The following is an 18,487-nucleotide window of genomic DNA, read 5'->3' as shown; positions in this document are numbered from 1 at the left end:
ATATAATATATATATATATATATATATATATATATATAAAAACTGAATTTTGTGTTTACTCGGGTCATCTCGGGTTTTCTTTCTTTTATATTAAAACTAGTTTGATCTGAAACATTTAAGTGTGAGAAAAATAAAAATCAGAGCAGGACAAGTACTTTTTCACAGTGCTGCATAATAAAACCTAATCTTAGAACTTTAGTAAGAAAAGAAAGAACTGGTTGTTTGTCTCATAGTGCAATTACAATGTAATTAGTGTTGGCACCTATTTATAAAGCAGTTGTCACCTGGAAAGCCATTTTGTATGGGCATCACTGAAACTAAAGTGTTCCAAGACAGTATTCCCAAAAAGCTGTGATTGTGTGCTATTCTATTTTGTGTGCTAGAAATGTCCACGATTCAGCCCCTGTTATTTAAACTGTGGAGAGAATAAATGTCCTATTTTTTATGGAAAGTTGCAACAGTGCCTTTTTTGTATGTATATAAAATCCGAATAGGCTGCTTTATTTATGTCAGTTAAAGAGATTTAGAAACAATTCTGCTGCTTTTGTATACTTAACCCGTGATGGTTTACAAGTGAGCTTAGTTAGCTATATATCCGAAGCCCCTTTAAGATTGTCTCACATTGACGCGTGTCTAATTCCGGAAAGTTTTAGGGATTTTTAGTGGACGTATAATCAGACAATATGTCGTTGTGTATGTGTGCACATGAAGAAAAACTGGCGTATTTGCAGTCCACAAGGACAGCGCTGGACTAGACTTGCCTGTTTTTTAGCTAGACCCTACTAATTGGAAAATATGAAGATCTGAGGCTTTGTTTTTTTTTTCCAGTCCAGAGCAGAGGTTTTCTGAGCACATCAAAGATGAAAAGAGCTGTGATTTCCAACAAAGGTTTATTCTAAAAAGGGATGACGCCAGCATGGACAGAGATGATAATCAGGTGACCAGGGATTTTCTCTTTCGTTGGTTTTAAACTATTAAATCACTATACTGAATTCACTTAGTTTTGACATTTTCGTTTCTACTGGCAGTACAGTGTCCATCTATACCTAACTGCTGGATGGGAGGGAGGGAGCGCATGAAAGAGAAGGAGCATAAAACCCAAATACTATAAAGCACGTTCTCCTTTTTAAAATCCTTTTGGCCCTGTGATATGTATCATAGAACACTTACAATTAGATGTAGTGCTGTTGGGCTGATAGTTTAATTTACTTTTATGTTTTTCCACCGTTGAGCTCCCAATGCTTCGTAAACACACCATGCAGTAAAAGTTTACCTTTTTTGTTTATTGATTACTATAAGGTAATTAGTTAACACAATTTACATAACATTGAGCCTTTAAATCTCCGTGCTGATATCGGAGTCCAGTCCAGTCTTTGTTGAAATGGAGTTCTCATGATTTATCTTATTTGTGGAGACCGATAGCATGTTACAGCTGGAAAATATAAATCAGATTAACGTAATCACACTTTTGAGAAACAGTTTCAATGCTGGGGTCACAATTTGGGTTTATCTCAGGTTGCGATTCTCTGTTAAGTGTTTTTTGATCGCTGCTCCATTGTAACAATTTTTTTTTGTAATATTGATCAAATTCCTAAAAAAGCCTAAGGCCAAGTGTTCTGTACGTGTATCTTGCAAACTGCAACAAAGTCTATCTTGCTTTCATATAATTCTTGCTCATATGATACAGATTAGAGTTCCCTTACAAGATGGGAGGAGGAGTAAATCCATAGAAGAGAGGGAAGAAGAATACCAAAGGGTTCGGGAAAGGATTTTTGCGCGGGAGGTTAGTGTCATGACATCGGTTTATTTGGCTTATTACAACGTAGCCCTCTCCCCAACGAATGTCTCTCGCTGGAACACTGCGATGGCTTAGAAAGAGCCGTATTTGCCTTGCCCCGGTTCTGTTCTCTCTCTGCTTAGATTTAACCACATCCTCCTTAACTATCCAGTGTGCATCTTAGTGCCTGACTTCACATGGCACAAACTTTTACTAGTTGTTGAAATAAACATTTGTGTGCATGATTAAGAATTGCCGTGTGTAAACATTTTAAATATTTTTATCAGAAACCAAAAACAGATGCTAAATAGACGTTTTTGATTAAGAAAGTTGCTAAACTTTTAACACCTTGATAGTGTCATCAAGGTGATTAATTATTTCATGGTAATTATGTTCTTGCGTTTGGTCGGCTAAATAAAATGTTAGACGCCATGGGCTAGTTTATGTTGTACTGTTTTACATAATCTCTTTCTTTATTTCCCACCAGTCTGCCCAGAATGGTCATGTTGATAACAGGTAAGACGATGTGCTTTCTCACCTGCTTTTATTAGGGCAAGAGCACACAGAATTGAAGAAACCCTCTAAAATAGAATGTGCTACACATGAGAAGAAAAAAAAAAACACTTTATGAGATGTGCTGGAGGAAAAAACCCTGAACTTGCTAATTATGAAAACTGTAACTGAAACTCTGTTGTTGATCAATATTAATATGGTTTTGCAATGGGATGTCCAACACATTTGTATAGGTATGATGGTCAATTGTCCACATGACATGGTCAAGTGTATATAAAATATATATTGTGTATATTATACGCGCACGCACAGTATGTACATGTTACACACACACATTGTTGTAAGTGAAGACACTTAATGATTTTACCACTTCCCTCTTAATGTAACCAACAGAGTCTACAGAGAAGGCTTTACCGCTATCTCTCTCAAAAGGAGACAGTTGTTTAGGTACCATCTATGTTGTATATTTTCGGTATTTTCTGTGCAGGTCACTGGTATTTACACTCTCCTCGCATGGCTACTGGTGCAGGTCTTCTTGCCGTGTACTTTGTTTTGAGCATCTTTTTCTGTTTGTGGGCAGAGTTTCGTTCTGGCTTATGCCAGAATTGGAATTTGTATGTGTTATTTTGTGCGCTTTTTTGTGCTTATTTAACTACAGTCACACATGTATTGTGGTTTTAGTTTTATTTGGGGTTTCATTACTTGAAACAGGGCTTCCAATGTGACTAGGAGGTGCTTCGGGCCTTACAATTTCGAAATCATTATGGGAAGAGCGCTTTTTTTTAATAGAGCTCCTGGCTGGAAAATAATGCTTATTGGAGTATGCGGCCAAAACTAAATTATTTGTAAAATGTATTATCGGTCAATGAGCATCTGGCTGGTCCTTGCCAAGCAAACATTTTATATATGGAAAGTTTTCTCTTGTCTTATGCGTTAACAATTTTCAGTTGTAAGAATAGGTTTCATAAATACAGATGTTTCTGAGGATCTATGTTGAGTTTAAGCCAGTCTAGTTTTTGATTCCACGTGGATGACTGCTTCATGCTACATGACCCTTCTGTCTGAACTCCATTACTTCCACCATCTATAAGCTTTGCTTTATCACATGCTCCTCTGCTTATCTAATATCACTATAACTTTAAGGCAGAGCCAATAGAACGTACTTTCCTTTGTCGAGAAAAGAAATGGCTAAATCCTTGTCACTGTTAAGTGAAAATGAAAGATTCCTGCACTACATTAGCTCATTAAGATGAGCTAATCACATTGTACCACTGGATTTGAATGGGAATAGCTTGTCCATATTAATAATTTGATTTATCTAGCTGCCCACGGAGAGTCATTCCCTGCTAAAAATGTTTGAATACAGTTCTCTCTTTTCTCCCTGTGTGGGTTACATACTTGTAATGCGTACGTCAAGTCCCAGGTAGCCATGGTGCCTGTATTTTTGTCATTTCTCATCATTATAGCCCCATCCTTTTCTGGGTCATAAATAGCCTGGTTCCTATATTTGCCTTGCGTTAATATTTTGCAAAATGTTACGTGATAATATCGCCCCCAATAAATTAATGCTGTTCAAGGTGTATTTACTCCTTGATCTTAGTATTAAAATTTGATATTTACGTTAAGCTTATAATCACATTCAAATTACAGTGTGACTCCTATTAGTCACTTAAGCTGATGATCAACAAAATACTGTTGCAGCTTAAAGGTGGCTTGTGGGATCGGTATGATGGAGCAAAGAACATTTCCCAGAAAGAGCTAATGAGCTATGTTCAGTCTAGTAATAATCACGCATTCAATGAATGTTTCTGGTCACTACATGTTTTCCATATTACCTGGAATACTTTGGGAAGATACCTGGAAGTGTCCTACCAGTGCGTTTCTCCCGTTGGCTGGGCCCATCTGACCTCATGGAAACAATATGCAGAAAAATAATAGAGGCTTGGGGATCTAGTTTAACATGAAATTGATGTATTTAAGACATACATAAAATCCATTGGTGTCCTATTAATAAAACTTTTCCTGTGTAATTGTTCTGATTAATTAAAATCATCAAAATATCAGGCTATAGATTAAACATTATATTATATTTATAGCTTGCTTTATATAGTCAGTGCGGGCAGTTAACAAAATATTCCAGGCAAAATAGTGAATTCAAGAGCTGGTAAGGTAAGGAAAAAGTTAATTGTAGGGAATTCTGATACTCTAAAGCTGCTTGTTTATACTCTGTATAAAAAAGAAGTGTTCCACCTAAATGAAGCCTATGTTGTGTCTCCTAGTGTGTTATGCAGGTTTGTAATTCTATTCTTTACCTATGCTTATACACAATTGCAAATAGCCTTTTCTGCTGCTAAGGTAAAAAATGGCTTTCCGTCTTGTGGGGACTGCGCTCGTCTCTAGATTTCAATAAACCTACATGGTGTAGAATTCTGTGTGGTTATTTTTATCTTGGAGAGGTTCAATGCTGTATATTGCCATGGGAATATTGCTGTAGCGTACGTAGAACAGCCCCTTTAAGATGACACAGAACAGCCATTAAAATGTACCTTGACTTATTCTCATTTTCTGATCAATTTGTGTATGTTGGTAATGTTAAAGGAACAATCCAGGTGAACGTAGCACCTTTTTGCGTCTTTGTAGGTGTGTGTGCTGTGATAACCTCTCTGTTCTCCTTCAGGGGTAACAGGGACTTGCTGAATAGAGGCTCTTGCAGTCGGCAGAGCAGCACTGACGGTGAAATGAAGTCTCTGGATCCTCGGCCCTGGAGCAGCACAGACTCGGATGGCCCGTGTCGCAATATGCGTCCTCCAGTAACCAAAGCTAGCAGCTTCAGTGGTATCTCAATCCTAACCAGAGGCGACAGTATTGGCAGCAATAAGAGTGCTATTAACCGTGCTGGTAGGCCAGGTATGCAGCTTATATTTTCCGTTTACGCATTATACGTGCTACACTAGACCCTCATATTCCTAAAGTGTGTGAGCAAGTTTCATCCATGTGTTTGCCACTTAGATGAATTATTGCTGCATTATTCATTGAATTTATCTGACTGAGGCCACTGTGCTACATTATCGGTGTTCATTCATATATTTATGCTGAAGATGTAGGGGTTAGATTTCAGTAGCTGGTAGTATCAACTTCTCCCTGCTTTCATTCCACGATGAGGGCTGCATTTGTTTGTTCTTGGCAGGCTTGCCGATAGGCACCCCAGAAGTATGCAGCCAAGCCTCTTCCTCCTCTCAGCAGTCCACTCGAAGCGTCATACCTTGCACGACACAGCAACAGCATCCCCATCCTCACCAGGCACTGCCACCCACTCCTCCGCAGCAATCCATGAGTAACCACTTAATGTCACAGGTGAGTCACCAACCAGTGTCGTCTGGTCCATCTATTCGATAATGTCACTCTTCATCTATCTCACCAATGCCTGCTGCAGCTGTCTCATCCTTTCTTAGACCCCCCCCCGCTCTTCCGTTAGAACCTTTGTTTTTCTGTTCCTCTTTCTGGTAACTAATGTTCCTGTCGGCTGCTCTTGTTTGCTTCTTATTTCTGTGGTGGTGTTCATGCATTTTTCATGTTTCGTGCTGCAGTAACATATTTCTGTTGTATTAATTTATTTCACCACTGCTTTGTGTGCCCACTATGTAGGAGGTGAGAGTAGGTTCTCACCCTATTGAGAGCGTGCCTTGACGTGGCGGGTGAGCTTAATTATGCTTTGGCCAATTCAAATAACCAAAACCTCTCATTTATATTATGTTTATATATTTGTTGCCAACTTTATTAGGACGAGAAGTGCAGTTTTTGTTTTTGTATACATTGTACAACCAATACACTGTATTTGCAGCATGCGTACACCTGTTTGGTAGGCCTCATGTTACACGTTTGTATTATTTGAGCCTGAGACTAGATGTTTTCTCTGCGACACAGGCCAGCGGTAGTAGATCATCAGTGGAAATAGCTGACGTATGAAAAGGCCCAGCATTTGTTAAATAGGAATACAATATTAAAATATCTTAAACTACCGTGATTACCTTGTAAATATTGCTGTAATGATATGGTACTAATACAGATTCACGTTACAAAACTAAGGAAACGATGGGAAGATAATTCACCCGGTGTGAGAATTCAGCTGTCAGTAGCAAAATATGAGGTGACAATAGCCACGTATGAAAATTTGTAGTATTGGACAAAATTAATGAACGATGTGTTTTTGGAATCTTATATCGGAGTAGACTAATATTTCTGAAGTTTTAAAGTGAAATAAAGTCTATTGTTTTTGGAAGCATGTGATCTAAAAGTAAGACAATCTCACATTGGGGTTATGTGTGACGTAAGGTAGCAAAACCAGCATATCTAATGAGTTTCCTGTCTCAGCTTCATTTTAATTAGGGCTGCAACTAACGATTATTTTCATAATCGATTAGTTGGCCGATTTTATTTCTTCGATTAATCGGAAATAAAAAATAACATAGGATGTTAAAAACAAACGGCAGAATAAAAAATGTTCTTGTTTTTATTTCCCCAACCTGCCCCCCAGTTATGCATATTTGAGCCCAGGATTGCCACACTGCCCTCCCCGACATGCCACACTGCCCTCCCGGACATGCCACACTGCCCTCCCCACATATGCCTTATATACCCTATATGCCTTATACCCCCAGGTATGTCACTCCGTCCTCCTCAGGTATGCCGTATACCCCCCTGATATGCCATAGTGCACAGACACAATACTTTTATAAATAAATATAGGGTTAATCTTCACTGCCCCCAGGATTTAGATTCCCCTCAGTTTGCCCCCCTTTACCTCTAACTGCACCTTAAGTTAACCTTATTAAATTAATTAAATTAACCCTCAGTCCTCAGCATTAAATTAATACTGAAGAGAAGACCCCATTAACCACAACCGCCCCTAAATTAACCCTGAAGACCCCATCAACCACAACTGCCCCTAAATTAACCCTAAACACCCCATCAACCACAACTGCCCCTAAATTAACCCTAAACACCCCATCAATCACCACTGCCCCTAAATTAACCCTAAACGCCCCATTAACTATAACTGCCCCTAAATTAACCCTAAACGCCCCATTAACTATAACTGCCCCTAAGTTAACCCTAAACACCCCATTAACTATAACTGCACCTAAGTTAACCCTAAACACCCCATTAACTATACCTGCCCCTAAGTTAACCCTAAACACCCCATTAACTATAACTGCCCCTAAATTAACCCCCACCTCCCCTAACTTTCAGCAGCCCAAATATTAATTTTATACTCAGTTAGATGAGTGTCACAGCCATGGCGTTGCTGAGGAAATGGGCGGAGCCAATTGGCATTTGGCTCCGCCCCTTTCATCCTCCCTGTCCCTCACTGCCGATTGGCCCCGCCCCTTTCTTTCTCCAGCAGCGATTGCAGGGAGGGACTGGAAAAAGGAATTGGGCGGGCCAATCGGCAGTGACTGCAGGGAGGAACTGTAAGTAGCAACTGCTGCTGTGACTCCTGTGAGTCACACTAAACTGATTATAACACGAGGGGTATTTTTCAGAGCATTTGCTCTGAAAAAACCCTCATTTTATAATTGATAAAAATCGATTCAACTAATCGATAATGAAATTCGTTGCCGATTATCATCGATTTTATTGATTATTTGTTGCAGCCCTAATTTTAATCATCCACTCTTTCAAAAGCAACCTAAACCGATCCGCTTTTAAGGGGAAAGGTAAACAGGAGAAAAAATGTAAATGAATATATCTTATGCATCCTGCGAACAGGATAATATAACCTTATGCATCAAGTAAAGACAACAGCTACAACACTATACACAAAACAAGACAATAAAGCAACATGGCACACAGGCCATTGTGTCCGGTGCTCTAATGGCACCACATTAAGTAAATGAAAGTAAAAAATGCAACACATGAAATAAGTTTTTAAATGTTGCTTATTTTAATCTTTATAGACTTAGTTTAAACTGTAAAAAGGTACTTTTTAGAAAGTGGAAGATCTGCTGGTAAACCATTTATGTTATAGCACAAGGGATCCGAGAGGTGAGAACCGTATTTTATCACAATGTTGACATTTAAAACAATGTATATAAATGGCATTTCACTCTAATCAAAAATTGTGACATATCGTGTCAAAAATAAACTTCCTTTTGCATTGACAGTTATGTGGAATTCTACATACTTCTGTAGCTCTTCAAGTTTTTCACTTGCGACTTATATTAAAAAAATCAAAGTTCTCGATGTGATTTAGCAATGTTTTGGCTAAAAAGAAAATGCAGTACTAATGTTTGTTTCTGTTTTTTTTTTTTTTTTTTTTTTTTTTTTTCCCCAACCCGTTTCCAACCACTGTTTGTTCTCCCTTCCTCTCGCTCCGTCCCCCATCCTTTCTTTGTCCTGTTCTCTGCATGCTGCTCTGCTGGTGCCAAGACCCTCCAGCCCTCTCCACAACCGGTCCAGTACTCCGCCAGCTCCTGCCCCCAAGTCCTTCTGCCAGTATCACCTCCCCAGCAGTACAATCTGGTATATTCGCTCAACCGTTCCCTCCTCCTGTTTTATTCAAAGAAAAAAAACCTATTTAAAGGGTAGATTTGTTTTAACTGAAAAAATTGCTTCTGAAGTATAAGGCGTGAGGGGTCTTACTAACATGAATTTTTTTCTGTCTGGATTCTAAAAATGTAGCAACTAGTTTGATGGTTTAATTGATAATATGGGAGGAACCAGGCTAACAGTATGTTATTTTTTTCTCAGTACTTTTTGCTAGTTTTTTTTTTTCTGTTCTATTTTTTTCAGCACGTGTCAGTGTGCCATATATAATCATTCTGCATTTGCATTGCCATCTTACTAATGTCCTGGAACGGCTACAATAAAATAGCGTGTAATGCTCTGCCTCCACGTCCCACTCACTACTTGTCTCTTAATCATCATTTCAGATTTGAAATATTTCCATTTTGTTATGATTCGTCTGGTAACCCCCCCCAGTAAGGGCTTATGATGAGTTCTGCTTCTGGGGTACACGTTTATGGATGTACCCTTTGTCTACAGATATTTGCCAGTCCTTGCCATATGTGACAGTGTGTGAATTTTTGGCTGTCATTTTTAATTAAATTGTTTGGCATTTGCCCTCGGATTCTGGCTCTTTTTGTTTTGAGCTTGCGTATTTTTTCTCTAGCCCTATTACCATCATTTATTGCAAGTGAGTAAAGTGGATCTGGATGTCTTTATTCCTTACTTTTCTAAGAGGTTTGTTTTCGTTGTGGTGGGAAATTACTTTTTCATATTTTCATTAAAGCAGCTGTACGTGCCCTGTTTCTCTATAGATTACCAGTAGAGTTACTTTCCTCAAGGCTTTTCTGTTGTAGAAATGGATCTCCCTCGGGTATCATGTTCTTCAACATTTGTTACGTACCCACGGATTGTCTGGACATGTCTCAAGAGAATCCTGTTGGTATACTTGATAATGTTTGTTTTTCCGTGATTTTACTAAATCATAAAATCCTTGAACATTAGTTGGAGAAGTTTAACATTTTCCTGAATGTGATCTCTTAACTGGTGATGGCTGGAAAGATTGTTTTTCATACAAGGCAATACCTTTGTTATAGGAAACGTGTTGTCTTTTCATTTGTTTGCAATTAACGCACTGTTGACTTCTAATTTTCTTTTATTGGAACGTTTTAGTCTTTGAACATTTAGTTGCCTCGTTTTTAAATATCAGTTTGTTTACATTAAAAGGGCAATAATGCATAGGAGGAGGCAATCTGTAAATCAGATTTGTTTTACGGATCCTAGTTAAAGCATTGCCAAATGGAGTGCTTGGCATGTGAACATGTAAAAAGGGCATGTGTTTTTTCTTTGGCCTAGGCCGGTTAATGTTGCCATCAAGCTGCAAGGGTGAACTTTCTTGCCGCAGCACCCTGTAGGGCAGGGGAAACATTTAAGTTGTGCAGAGCTTTTATATTAAGTGCCATAAGCTAATGTAGTATGCATTATGTGATATATGGCTGTATATATACACTATATGGACAAAAGTATTGGGACAACTGACCATTACACCAACAGGGACTTTTATGACATTGTAAATACATAGACATTAATACAGGGGTGTCCAACCTGCGGCCCCCCAGCTGCTGCAGGACTACATCTGGAGGGCCGCAGGTTGGACACCCCTGCATTAATATGTAGCTGGTCCCCCTTCACAGCTATAACAGCTTCCACTCTTCTGGGAAGGATTTCCACAAGATTTTGGAGTGTTTCTGTGGGAATTTTTGCCCATTAATATAGTAGAGCTTTTGTGAAATCGAGCACTGATGTTGGATGAGAAGGCCTGGCTTGCAATCTATGTTCCAGTTTATCCCAAAGTTTGTTCGATGGGTTTGAGGTCGGGGCTGTGTGCAGCCAGTCAAGTTTTTCCACCAAACTCACAGAAACACTCTTGTGGAAAGCCATTTTAGATTAGTGTAAGCTGTTATAGCTGCAAAGGGAGGACCAACTACGTATTGGTGTATGTATTTTGGGTGTGATATCATAAAAGTCCCTGTTGATTTAATTACTTTCATCCATATAGTATATGTGTGTGTATATTATATATATATATATATATATATATATATATATATATATATGTGTGTGTGTGTGTACTTCATTCCATAGTTACGTTGTACACATCTAAAAACTGATATTTCATTAGCGTTAATGCTATTGGCTGCTAATTCAGTGTGAGTGCTATTGAACATGTGCAAAACAACTAATGTATGGACCAGAGGTTGGTATAAAGTTTCATTTCTTTTGCAGGCTGATGATTTGAACAGTCATTTCGGACAAATGACTCTGAGTCGCCAGGGCTCAACTGAGGCACCAGATCCATCTTCTGCCATGTACCAGCCTCCCATTATATCGCAACATCCCCAGCAGGCTGGCTTCATCATGACATCAGGGGGACAGGCTATCCCCGCCACTGGCTACCCTTCCTCAGGACACCCTTCTCCTACTCAGCAGGTCATCCCACCACAGGGATTCATGCAACCTCCACAGCAAGTATGTCTGAAAATAATGATGGCATGTTATTTATTTTTCTCACCATATGGGCTTACCCATACACACACGTGGATTTCGGAGGGAAATGGCATAAAATCGTTTTCCTTTCATGACATATAAACCATAAAGAAAAAAAAAAAAACTAGCGATTTGCCGATCCTTTCATAGTACAAATTGAGTTAACAGTTAAATGTAAAATATACATATTGTATTATGACTCTGGAGTGGTGATGGGAAAGTGACAAGGGCAATAGAAATTGTGTAACTTGAATATATCATCCATTATGGCCTGTTACTTTATCCTATTTTTTCTGGTATCTGGTCTTGGTCATGAGCTTAATCAAACAACTACAGGGTCCATGTTTCATTCAGAGAAATTAGCCATTCTATTCTATTCGATATTCTGATTAATGTTGAAGCTAGATAATGCAGTTACCATTCAATAAAGCTTAACTGTTGGTGAAAACGTTGGCATTTTCTTTCTTAAAGGGATACTTCAGTGATCATATACACGTTAATGTATTTTATTATTTTACTCCCCTCAATTTAAGTTGTAGTGCTTTCCTGCCATTGATTGGCTGCTTCGTGGTAGCCAACCAGTGGCAAGAAATGCCAGACCACAAAGGAGGGCAGCTGCAGTAGCAGGGCTGTAGCTAGTAGGTCAAGTAACTGTATTAAAGTACTCGCCTAGTACTTCGCTATGCATTCTTCTTTAATCTGGACCTCGGAGACATAACTTTTACGCTAGGGGTGTGTTGAGCTTGCAATCAAAACACACTGTCTGGATGATATGGTCCGTTTAGATTTTGATGATACACAATGGTATGTTATGTTGGTTAGTTATTAAAGTAATCCTGTGGCGGCTATGTCACCCACAAATACTTTGATACTCTATTTTATTCACATCTGCTCCACCGGATGTATATATAACTGGATGTTATACCTCACATTTAATCAATTAATCATTTTAGGGCCTCATCAGTGCAAGTCAGAAATGGAATGGAAGTGGGTTCATCTGAGATTAAGAGCTTTGTAATTTTTGGGCATAAAAAAAAATACTCTGATTCTGGAAGATAGATACTAGCTTGGTGACAGATTTCCTGGTTACCTGTTATTTGCAGCAAACGCATTTTCTTTAACAGGGAAGAAAGTAAAACAAATCTAAGCGACTATCCAATACATGCTGAGTCTTAAAAATAGTTATGATGGAAAAAAATACTAATTTTTGCCCCCCATATGTTCAGATTCAGGTCTCGTATTACCCCACGGGGCAGTACCCCAACTCTAGCCAGCAATACCGACCTCTTTCACACCCAGCGGCCTACAATTCACAACGCAATCAGCAGGTCACCCAGCCGCCTCAGCAACCTGGTGAGATGATGGGACGTTGGATCTGTTTGTTCGTTCTTTTAGCCTTACTATACGTGACATTTTCAGGACACTTGATGCAAAAATGATTGACTTTGCTAGTTGAGCAAATCTATCATTTATAGTAATTAAAGGCTAGTGCTTTGTTTTATTAGACCAATTTTTTTTTAAAATATATGTGGCTTGTTAATGTCCCTCTGTTTTGTGGCCATTAATAAGTAGTTGTCTATATTAGAGCAGAGGTGACCCTCAAATGCCTTTAGAGAATAATGGTAATTGCAGCCAGATCTGTGTTTGGAAGGCAAAAACGAAGTGGTTTTTTTTTTAGAATTAAAATAGTTACGAACTCTGCGTTGTGGATAGTTACTATAAATCAAGACTTTGTTTCTGACATATGTAGGCATGCTTCACTGAATAGCGTTTCTCTCATTTAAAGGTATGCAGTCCATAATCTCTAGCCAGCCTCCTACTTACCAGGGCATGATGGGTGTCCAGCAATCGCAAAACTCTGCCATCCTCAGCAACCAGAGAGCTGGTGTCGGAAGCCAAATGCAGAGTATGATGGTGCAGTACACTCCACTCCCTTCATATCAAGTGAGTCTGCCTTAAGTTATACCCTGTATACAGCTGTCTATAATAAGGCCCTCATGGTCTATGAATGGCCCCCAGCATCATGTACAATTTATTGTTAATGCAGTGTTGCTTATGTTGCCTGAAAGAGTGCTTGGTCTGGCTTATGGAAATATTTTGGACAACTGCATAATTATTGTATTTTGTTTGCGTGCAACCAATGGTGTTCCACCTTATATTCCCTTCTGTGAAGTTTTGTACACTTGGGTGTGGGAATACCGATGCACATGTATCTACTTGAAAATTTTCCTCTGTACCACTGTGGCAAATTAGTGAAGCAACTTTAATCATGGTTGGGCTGTTGTTTCTCTGAAGTAGATACAGATATCAATGTTTGGTTGCATCTGCAGTCCCTTTCTGAAATGCCATTCTAACAAGAAAATTCATACAATGTAACTGATGTGCTGGTCTTTGCAGGTCCCGGTGGGCAGTGAATCCCAGGGAGTTGTGCCGCAGACGTACCAGCAGTCTGTGTTGGTGCCTGCAAACCAGTCGGTTCAGGGAGCAATGCCTGCCGGAGGGATGCCAGTCTATTACAGTGTTATACCACCAGCACAGCAGAATGGCTCCAGGTGTGTATTCCTTTACCCTGAGTGGGGGTGCTTACAGCAACATAGAAGCGTACATTGCTTATTGTAATGAGGTGATCTTTGTAATGGTTGGCAGACCTTTGTTTTCTCTTAATGATGTACAAGTAGCCCTAAACTTAGAGATTCACACTGAAAACAGCACCCCATTTTCGGTCCCAACCTTGGGTTGAATCATTATAGACTCATTAGTTTGACATAATTGTGGTACATGTAAGCATCAAGACGATGCATTTTTATGGACATTTGGTAAAATACAGTGTTGACATGTTGTATTATATAAAGCAATCTCTATGACTTAAACCTGCTATTATCCTGTACTGTTTATTCAACATTGTAATAGGGCCATTATGTAGCTCAATTGGCTCCCCAACCACTGGCCAGAAATAGAAAAGAATATGTATTTTTTTTATCGACTTTTTTTTTTTTCATCGAAACATTTTCAACTAACTACCAATTTACCTGTTTTTCTTGACCCCAGTGATTTATTATCTCTTATTTATGTAGTGCCAACAATTTACACAGCGCTTAATACAATATATAAATTCAAAGGGTGTGACAGATTAAGACAAACCGATACATTAGGTGGAGAGAGCCCTGCGCGCAAGCTTACAATCTAGAGGGAATGGGGTGACAAACATAAGGCAAGGATCGAGTAGCAGAGTATTTGCTTATGAGGGCAGAAATGTATGGAGGAACAGTGTTACGGAGGGCCTTACATTGTTCAGCGCTATGGCATTTGATGGCGCTATATAAAACAATAAACAATAATATGTTAGTACCAGGATTTTAAATTTAATTTAGGTAATTAAAGTCGGTTGAGTATTTCACAGAGTGGGGAAGCAGAAGAGGAGCGACGTGCAGGGAACTTGTACAAGGATTTACTTGTACTTGTGAAGTCTGTGCATGTTCATAGATAGTCTGCATGTGTTAATTATACCATATAGAGTATTCATGGAAATTTACTTTTTACATAAAGTAACATCTGAAAAGTATTGATGTGATTTGTAGAGTATTATGTTTTGAGTACAAGGAGAAAAAAGTCAAGTGCTACCACACAGTCCTGGGGAGGACTCAATACACACAATTCCTATTGTCATTTGTTCTGTGATGTTTCTTTTTAACTATTAAAGTTCTTGTATGTGGTTTTGTTTAGTCACTCGGTAGGCTTTCTGCCACCTCCTGGCTCTGAACAGTACCAGATGTCTCAGTCTCCTTCACCATGCAGTCCTCCGCAGATCCAGCAGCAGTATTCAGGTACGTGCAGCAAAGGAGATGTTAATTGTATTATCCAAATTAACAATACATGTATCATTCAGTTAGCTTGCCATTCCCAATGTTCCACCATTTAGTCAGTTTGTCCCATTAAGGTAAAAAAAATCTATAAATGTAATTATTTTATGGTTTTGTATCATTACTTGGAAAGGGTCTACCATGTTTAATTTCCTTGTCCCTTCTCACTTTACTCAGTGGGTGGTAGATAAATGGATCAGCCTCCCATCACAAATGGCAAACACTGTGAGGGAAATAAAACATGCATGGAATAGGCGGAAACTTAGTGTTTGTACATCAAGAAAAAGGGGGCAGAATGATTCGTATCTGCAGTCAAATTCTATGTTTCTGCGTAGTTAGACGCACCGCTCCTGTGACACAGAAAATAAGTTCAATCTCTGTGTTGCAGCACTGCATAGTTTGACTGATCATTTGGATTTAGTCATCTGTATTCTATTTTTTGGTAGCCATCTATGTTGTGAGGTGCAAAAGTATGCATATGCAGAGCTTTAGTTCCTGCAGTGTGTTCATCGTCTGGTGTATTTGGTTTAGCTCCTGCTTGGAAGCATATAGTTTGTGTTGACTTTTTCATGTAATGGGGTCACATTGTTTAGATGCGTAAAGGGCAGGCTCTCGTAGTGATGTGCTGCGATCTTGTCTGCTGGGATTTTAAGACCGTACAGTGGATGTACAATAACCCTGCGGGGCCACATTTGGCCCATTGCTTCCCAGTTGGACAGTGATACGACTAAAGCTTCTACATGTGGTGTCCCTTAGGTTTGATAATTAGCTAGTCTCTTTTATATGAATATACCCAGTTTTTCTCTGGTTCTCTTAAAGTACACGCTAATTCCTAATTATAATAAAGATCTTTAAGGCGGGATATGAAATATATCGGTTTTAAACTATATTTAGCAGTAAAATCCGCCTTGCCCTTGTTTTTGGCAAGCTTTGTGTTTTTGACACACTTATGACTTTTTAAACTAATCTCAACATACGCATTTTAAACAATTATGAAGACGAATGAGATTACTTCTCTCTTATTCATGATGTTTTTCATCTGATCTGTGCTAAATGTGTCTAAAGTCAATATTTTGGTAACTTTAGTAAATTCTAAAATGTCCTAGCTTTTGGCAGCAATGACTTGAGTTGCAAGTCTTGGAAGTCTGTAGGATAACGCACGTCCTAAAGTAAAGGAGGAGCTGTCACTTCAGAACCATTGCTGTTAAGGTTGTTGCATTGGTTACTGCTGCCACCTATGTGTTCTCGTTTATATCGCACATGCGTAACAAAAAGGCGTGATGTATTTTTTAGTACTATCACATGTTTCTTATTTCCATTTTCCCATTTTGAATCCTTTACTTTACTTAGTAAATGTCAGTGTACGATAGCGTAGGTTATGGTAATATCTCATTGTTTTCTTGCTTACTTATTACTATATGAAGAATCCTAATCGTTCCTGCTGTGTTACATGCAGACAACAAACAAAAAAAACTAGAGCAGCTTGTTATTAGTATGGGCTGATGTTCTTCATGTCTTTCTTCAGCTCAGATTTAATCTAAAATGGAAAATATTCGGCAGTGAATGTGAACAAATATGAATCACTTTCTTTCAGGAGTCAACCCTTCCAGTTTGGGTGTTATGGTAATGCAGCTGAATGTTCCCAATGGCCCTCAAGGATCTTCACAGAATCCAGCGATGGTCCAGTGGAACCACTGCAAATACTTTGGTGTTGACCAGCGGGGTCAGAAACCGGACCATCTATATAACCCAGATGGCGGTACTCAGGTGAGAGAATACTGCATATTCATACATTACTGTTATGTATTACATTTACATTTTCTGTGTGTGTGTATTTACTCGGTACTCTGAGTGATTTTAACCCCTTCAATCCCGGGGGTTTTTGGTACCTCAAGTCCCAGAGCAATTTTGCCATTTTTGTGCTATGTTGGTTCAGCGATTTATTCTCCTTTCCTGTGAAGAGTGTACCTGTGTAAACTACATATTGTTTTTTTCAAGGAGAAATAGAGCTTTCTTTCAATACCATAGTTTGATACCTGAAGGGGATATCCTGTCCTCCGATGAACTTCCGGGTTACGCCAGCAGTGACGCAGCCCGGAAGGGAATGCCTGTTCGGGCATTTTAAACTGCGCGATCGGGCAGTTTAAAATGTAACAGCTTTCCGGTTTTCATGGCGGAAGCTGTTACATCAGATCAGACAGCAGAAAGCCAGTGATGCCAGCTTCTGCTGACAGGGGGGAGTCCAGGCCTGACGCTGCAAGAAGGGCTGGACGTACTGGGACGTCCATAGGGGATTCTTGGGATGCGTTTTTTGAACGTACCGGTACTCTATCAGTTTTGCATGCTAATAATATTTTTGTTTCAGGCCAATAACTTGCTGAGTAGCCCCATGACATCGCCTGCACAGTCCCCCACGCCGTCCCCAGGCTCCACTTTGAACAATGTGTGCACTGGACTCTCTCCAATGCCTGTAGTTTCCCAGTTCCCTCGGCCAGTGTGCTCGACACAAGGTATATTTCATGGCATGGTATATAACTAAGTTTCTTTTTAGATATGTATTCTGTTTTTGCAAATATTTTTATACACAAAACAGACAAAATACACCCCAACCACATATTTTTTGTTTTTGTTTTTTAAGCTTGACTTAATCTAGAATAAAGCTTGTTTTCAACCTGAAGTGTAGTGTCAGAACATAGTTCTTGCTTATTTCACCTAATTTTCTATTTTTTCCTTTTCTTTGACACAGGAGATTCTCGATACTCGCTGCTTGGACAGCCGCTGCAGTACAGCCTTTCTGTCTGTCCTCCTTTATTACACAGCCAGCCCCCCTACTCAGCACAACTGGTATGTTTTAAATAGCAACCATAACAGTAACCTAAAGATACATTCAGGCCAAATTTCTCCCTCGGCTCCCCCCTGTTTTTCTGTGTTGAGGACAGCATTTAAAATGTTAAATCTGATTGTGTAGTTATCTTAGGGCCAGTATGGTGAGCCGTAATACCCTCTGCAATGTTTTGTTTTGTGCTTTTCTTTATTTGTGTATGATATGAGATGTAATGGATTTTTTTTTTTTAAATCTCAAGTCTTAATTACTTTTCTTGTACTTCTGAATTGACAGACAGGGATAAAACATGGAAACAGAGGGAAAAGGCAAGCCCTTAAATCGGCATCCACGGACCTGGGCACAGCTGATGTAGGCAAGTACATTCCCAGTTTAATTTCACTTTATATGCATGTAAATGTTTTATTTATTTTTTTAATTCACACTGACACCTTGCACAGTTGT

The 18,487-nt window shown here is 39.1% G+C and overlaps 1 protein-coding gene across 4 annotated transcripts in view; it reads left to right on the top strand.

Moving 5' to 3' along the window:
- The window catches only part of R3HDM2 (R3H domain containing 2), a 50,757-nt gene that overhangs the window by 30,537 nt on the left and 1,733 nt on the right, over positions 1–18,487 (top strand). For 2 of the 4 annotated variants that reach the window (XM_053455720.1, XM_053455721.1), the window contains exons 9-24: positions 829–937; positions 1,688–1,783; positions 2,265–2,293; positions 2,684–2,737; positions 4,968–5,197; positions 5,478–5,644; positions 8,720–8,812; positions 11,081–11,323; positions 12,568–12,694; positions 13,128–13,285; positions 13,739–13,893; positions 15,065–15,165; positions 16,796–16,968; positions 17,567–17,711; positions 17,948–18,045; positions 18,320–18,398. In XM_053455720.1, the coding sequence (XP_053311695.1) occupies positions 829–937; positions 1,688–1,783; positions 2,265–2,293; positions 2,684–2,737; positions 4,968–5,197; positions 5,478–5,644; positions 8,720–8,812; positions 11,081–11,323; positions 12,568–12,694; positions 13,128–13,285; positions 13,739–13,893; positions 15,065–15,165; positions 16,796–16,968; positions 17,567–17,711; positions 17,948–18,045; positions 18,320–18,398 (2,057 nt within the window). The remainder of the gene's footprint in view (positions 1–828; positions 938–1,687; positions 1,784–2,264; positions 2,294–2,683; positions 2,738–4,967; positions 5,198–5,477; positions 5,645–8,719; positions 8,813–11,080; positions 11,324–12,567; positions 12,695–13,127; positions 13,286–13,738; positions 13,894–15,064; positions 15,166–16,795; positions 16,969–17,566; positions 17,712–17,947; positions 18,046–18,319; positions 18,399–18,487) is intronic. The other 2 variants (XM_053455723.1, XM_053455724.1) reach the window with 2 other exon arrangements.

Source organism: Spea bombifrons, chromosome 2 (assembly GCF_027358695.1).
Source record: "Spea bombifrons isolate aSpeBom1 chromosome 2, aSpeBom1.2.pri, whole genome shotgun sequence".
Classification (NCBI taxonomy): domain Eukaryota; kingdom Metazoa; phylum Chordata; class Amphibia; order Anura; family Pelobatidae; genus Spea; species Spea bombifrons.
This window is presented reverse-complemented; position numbering and strand designations above follow the sequence as displayed.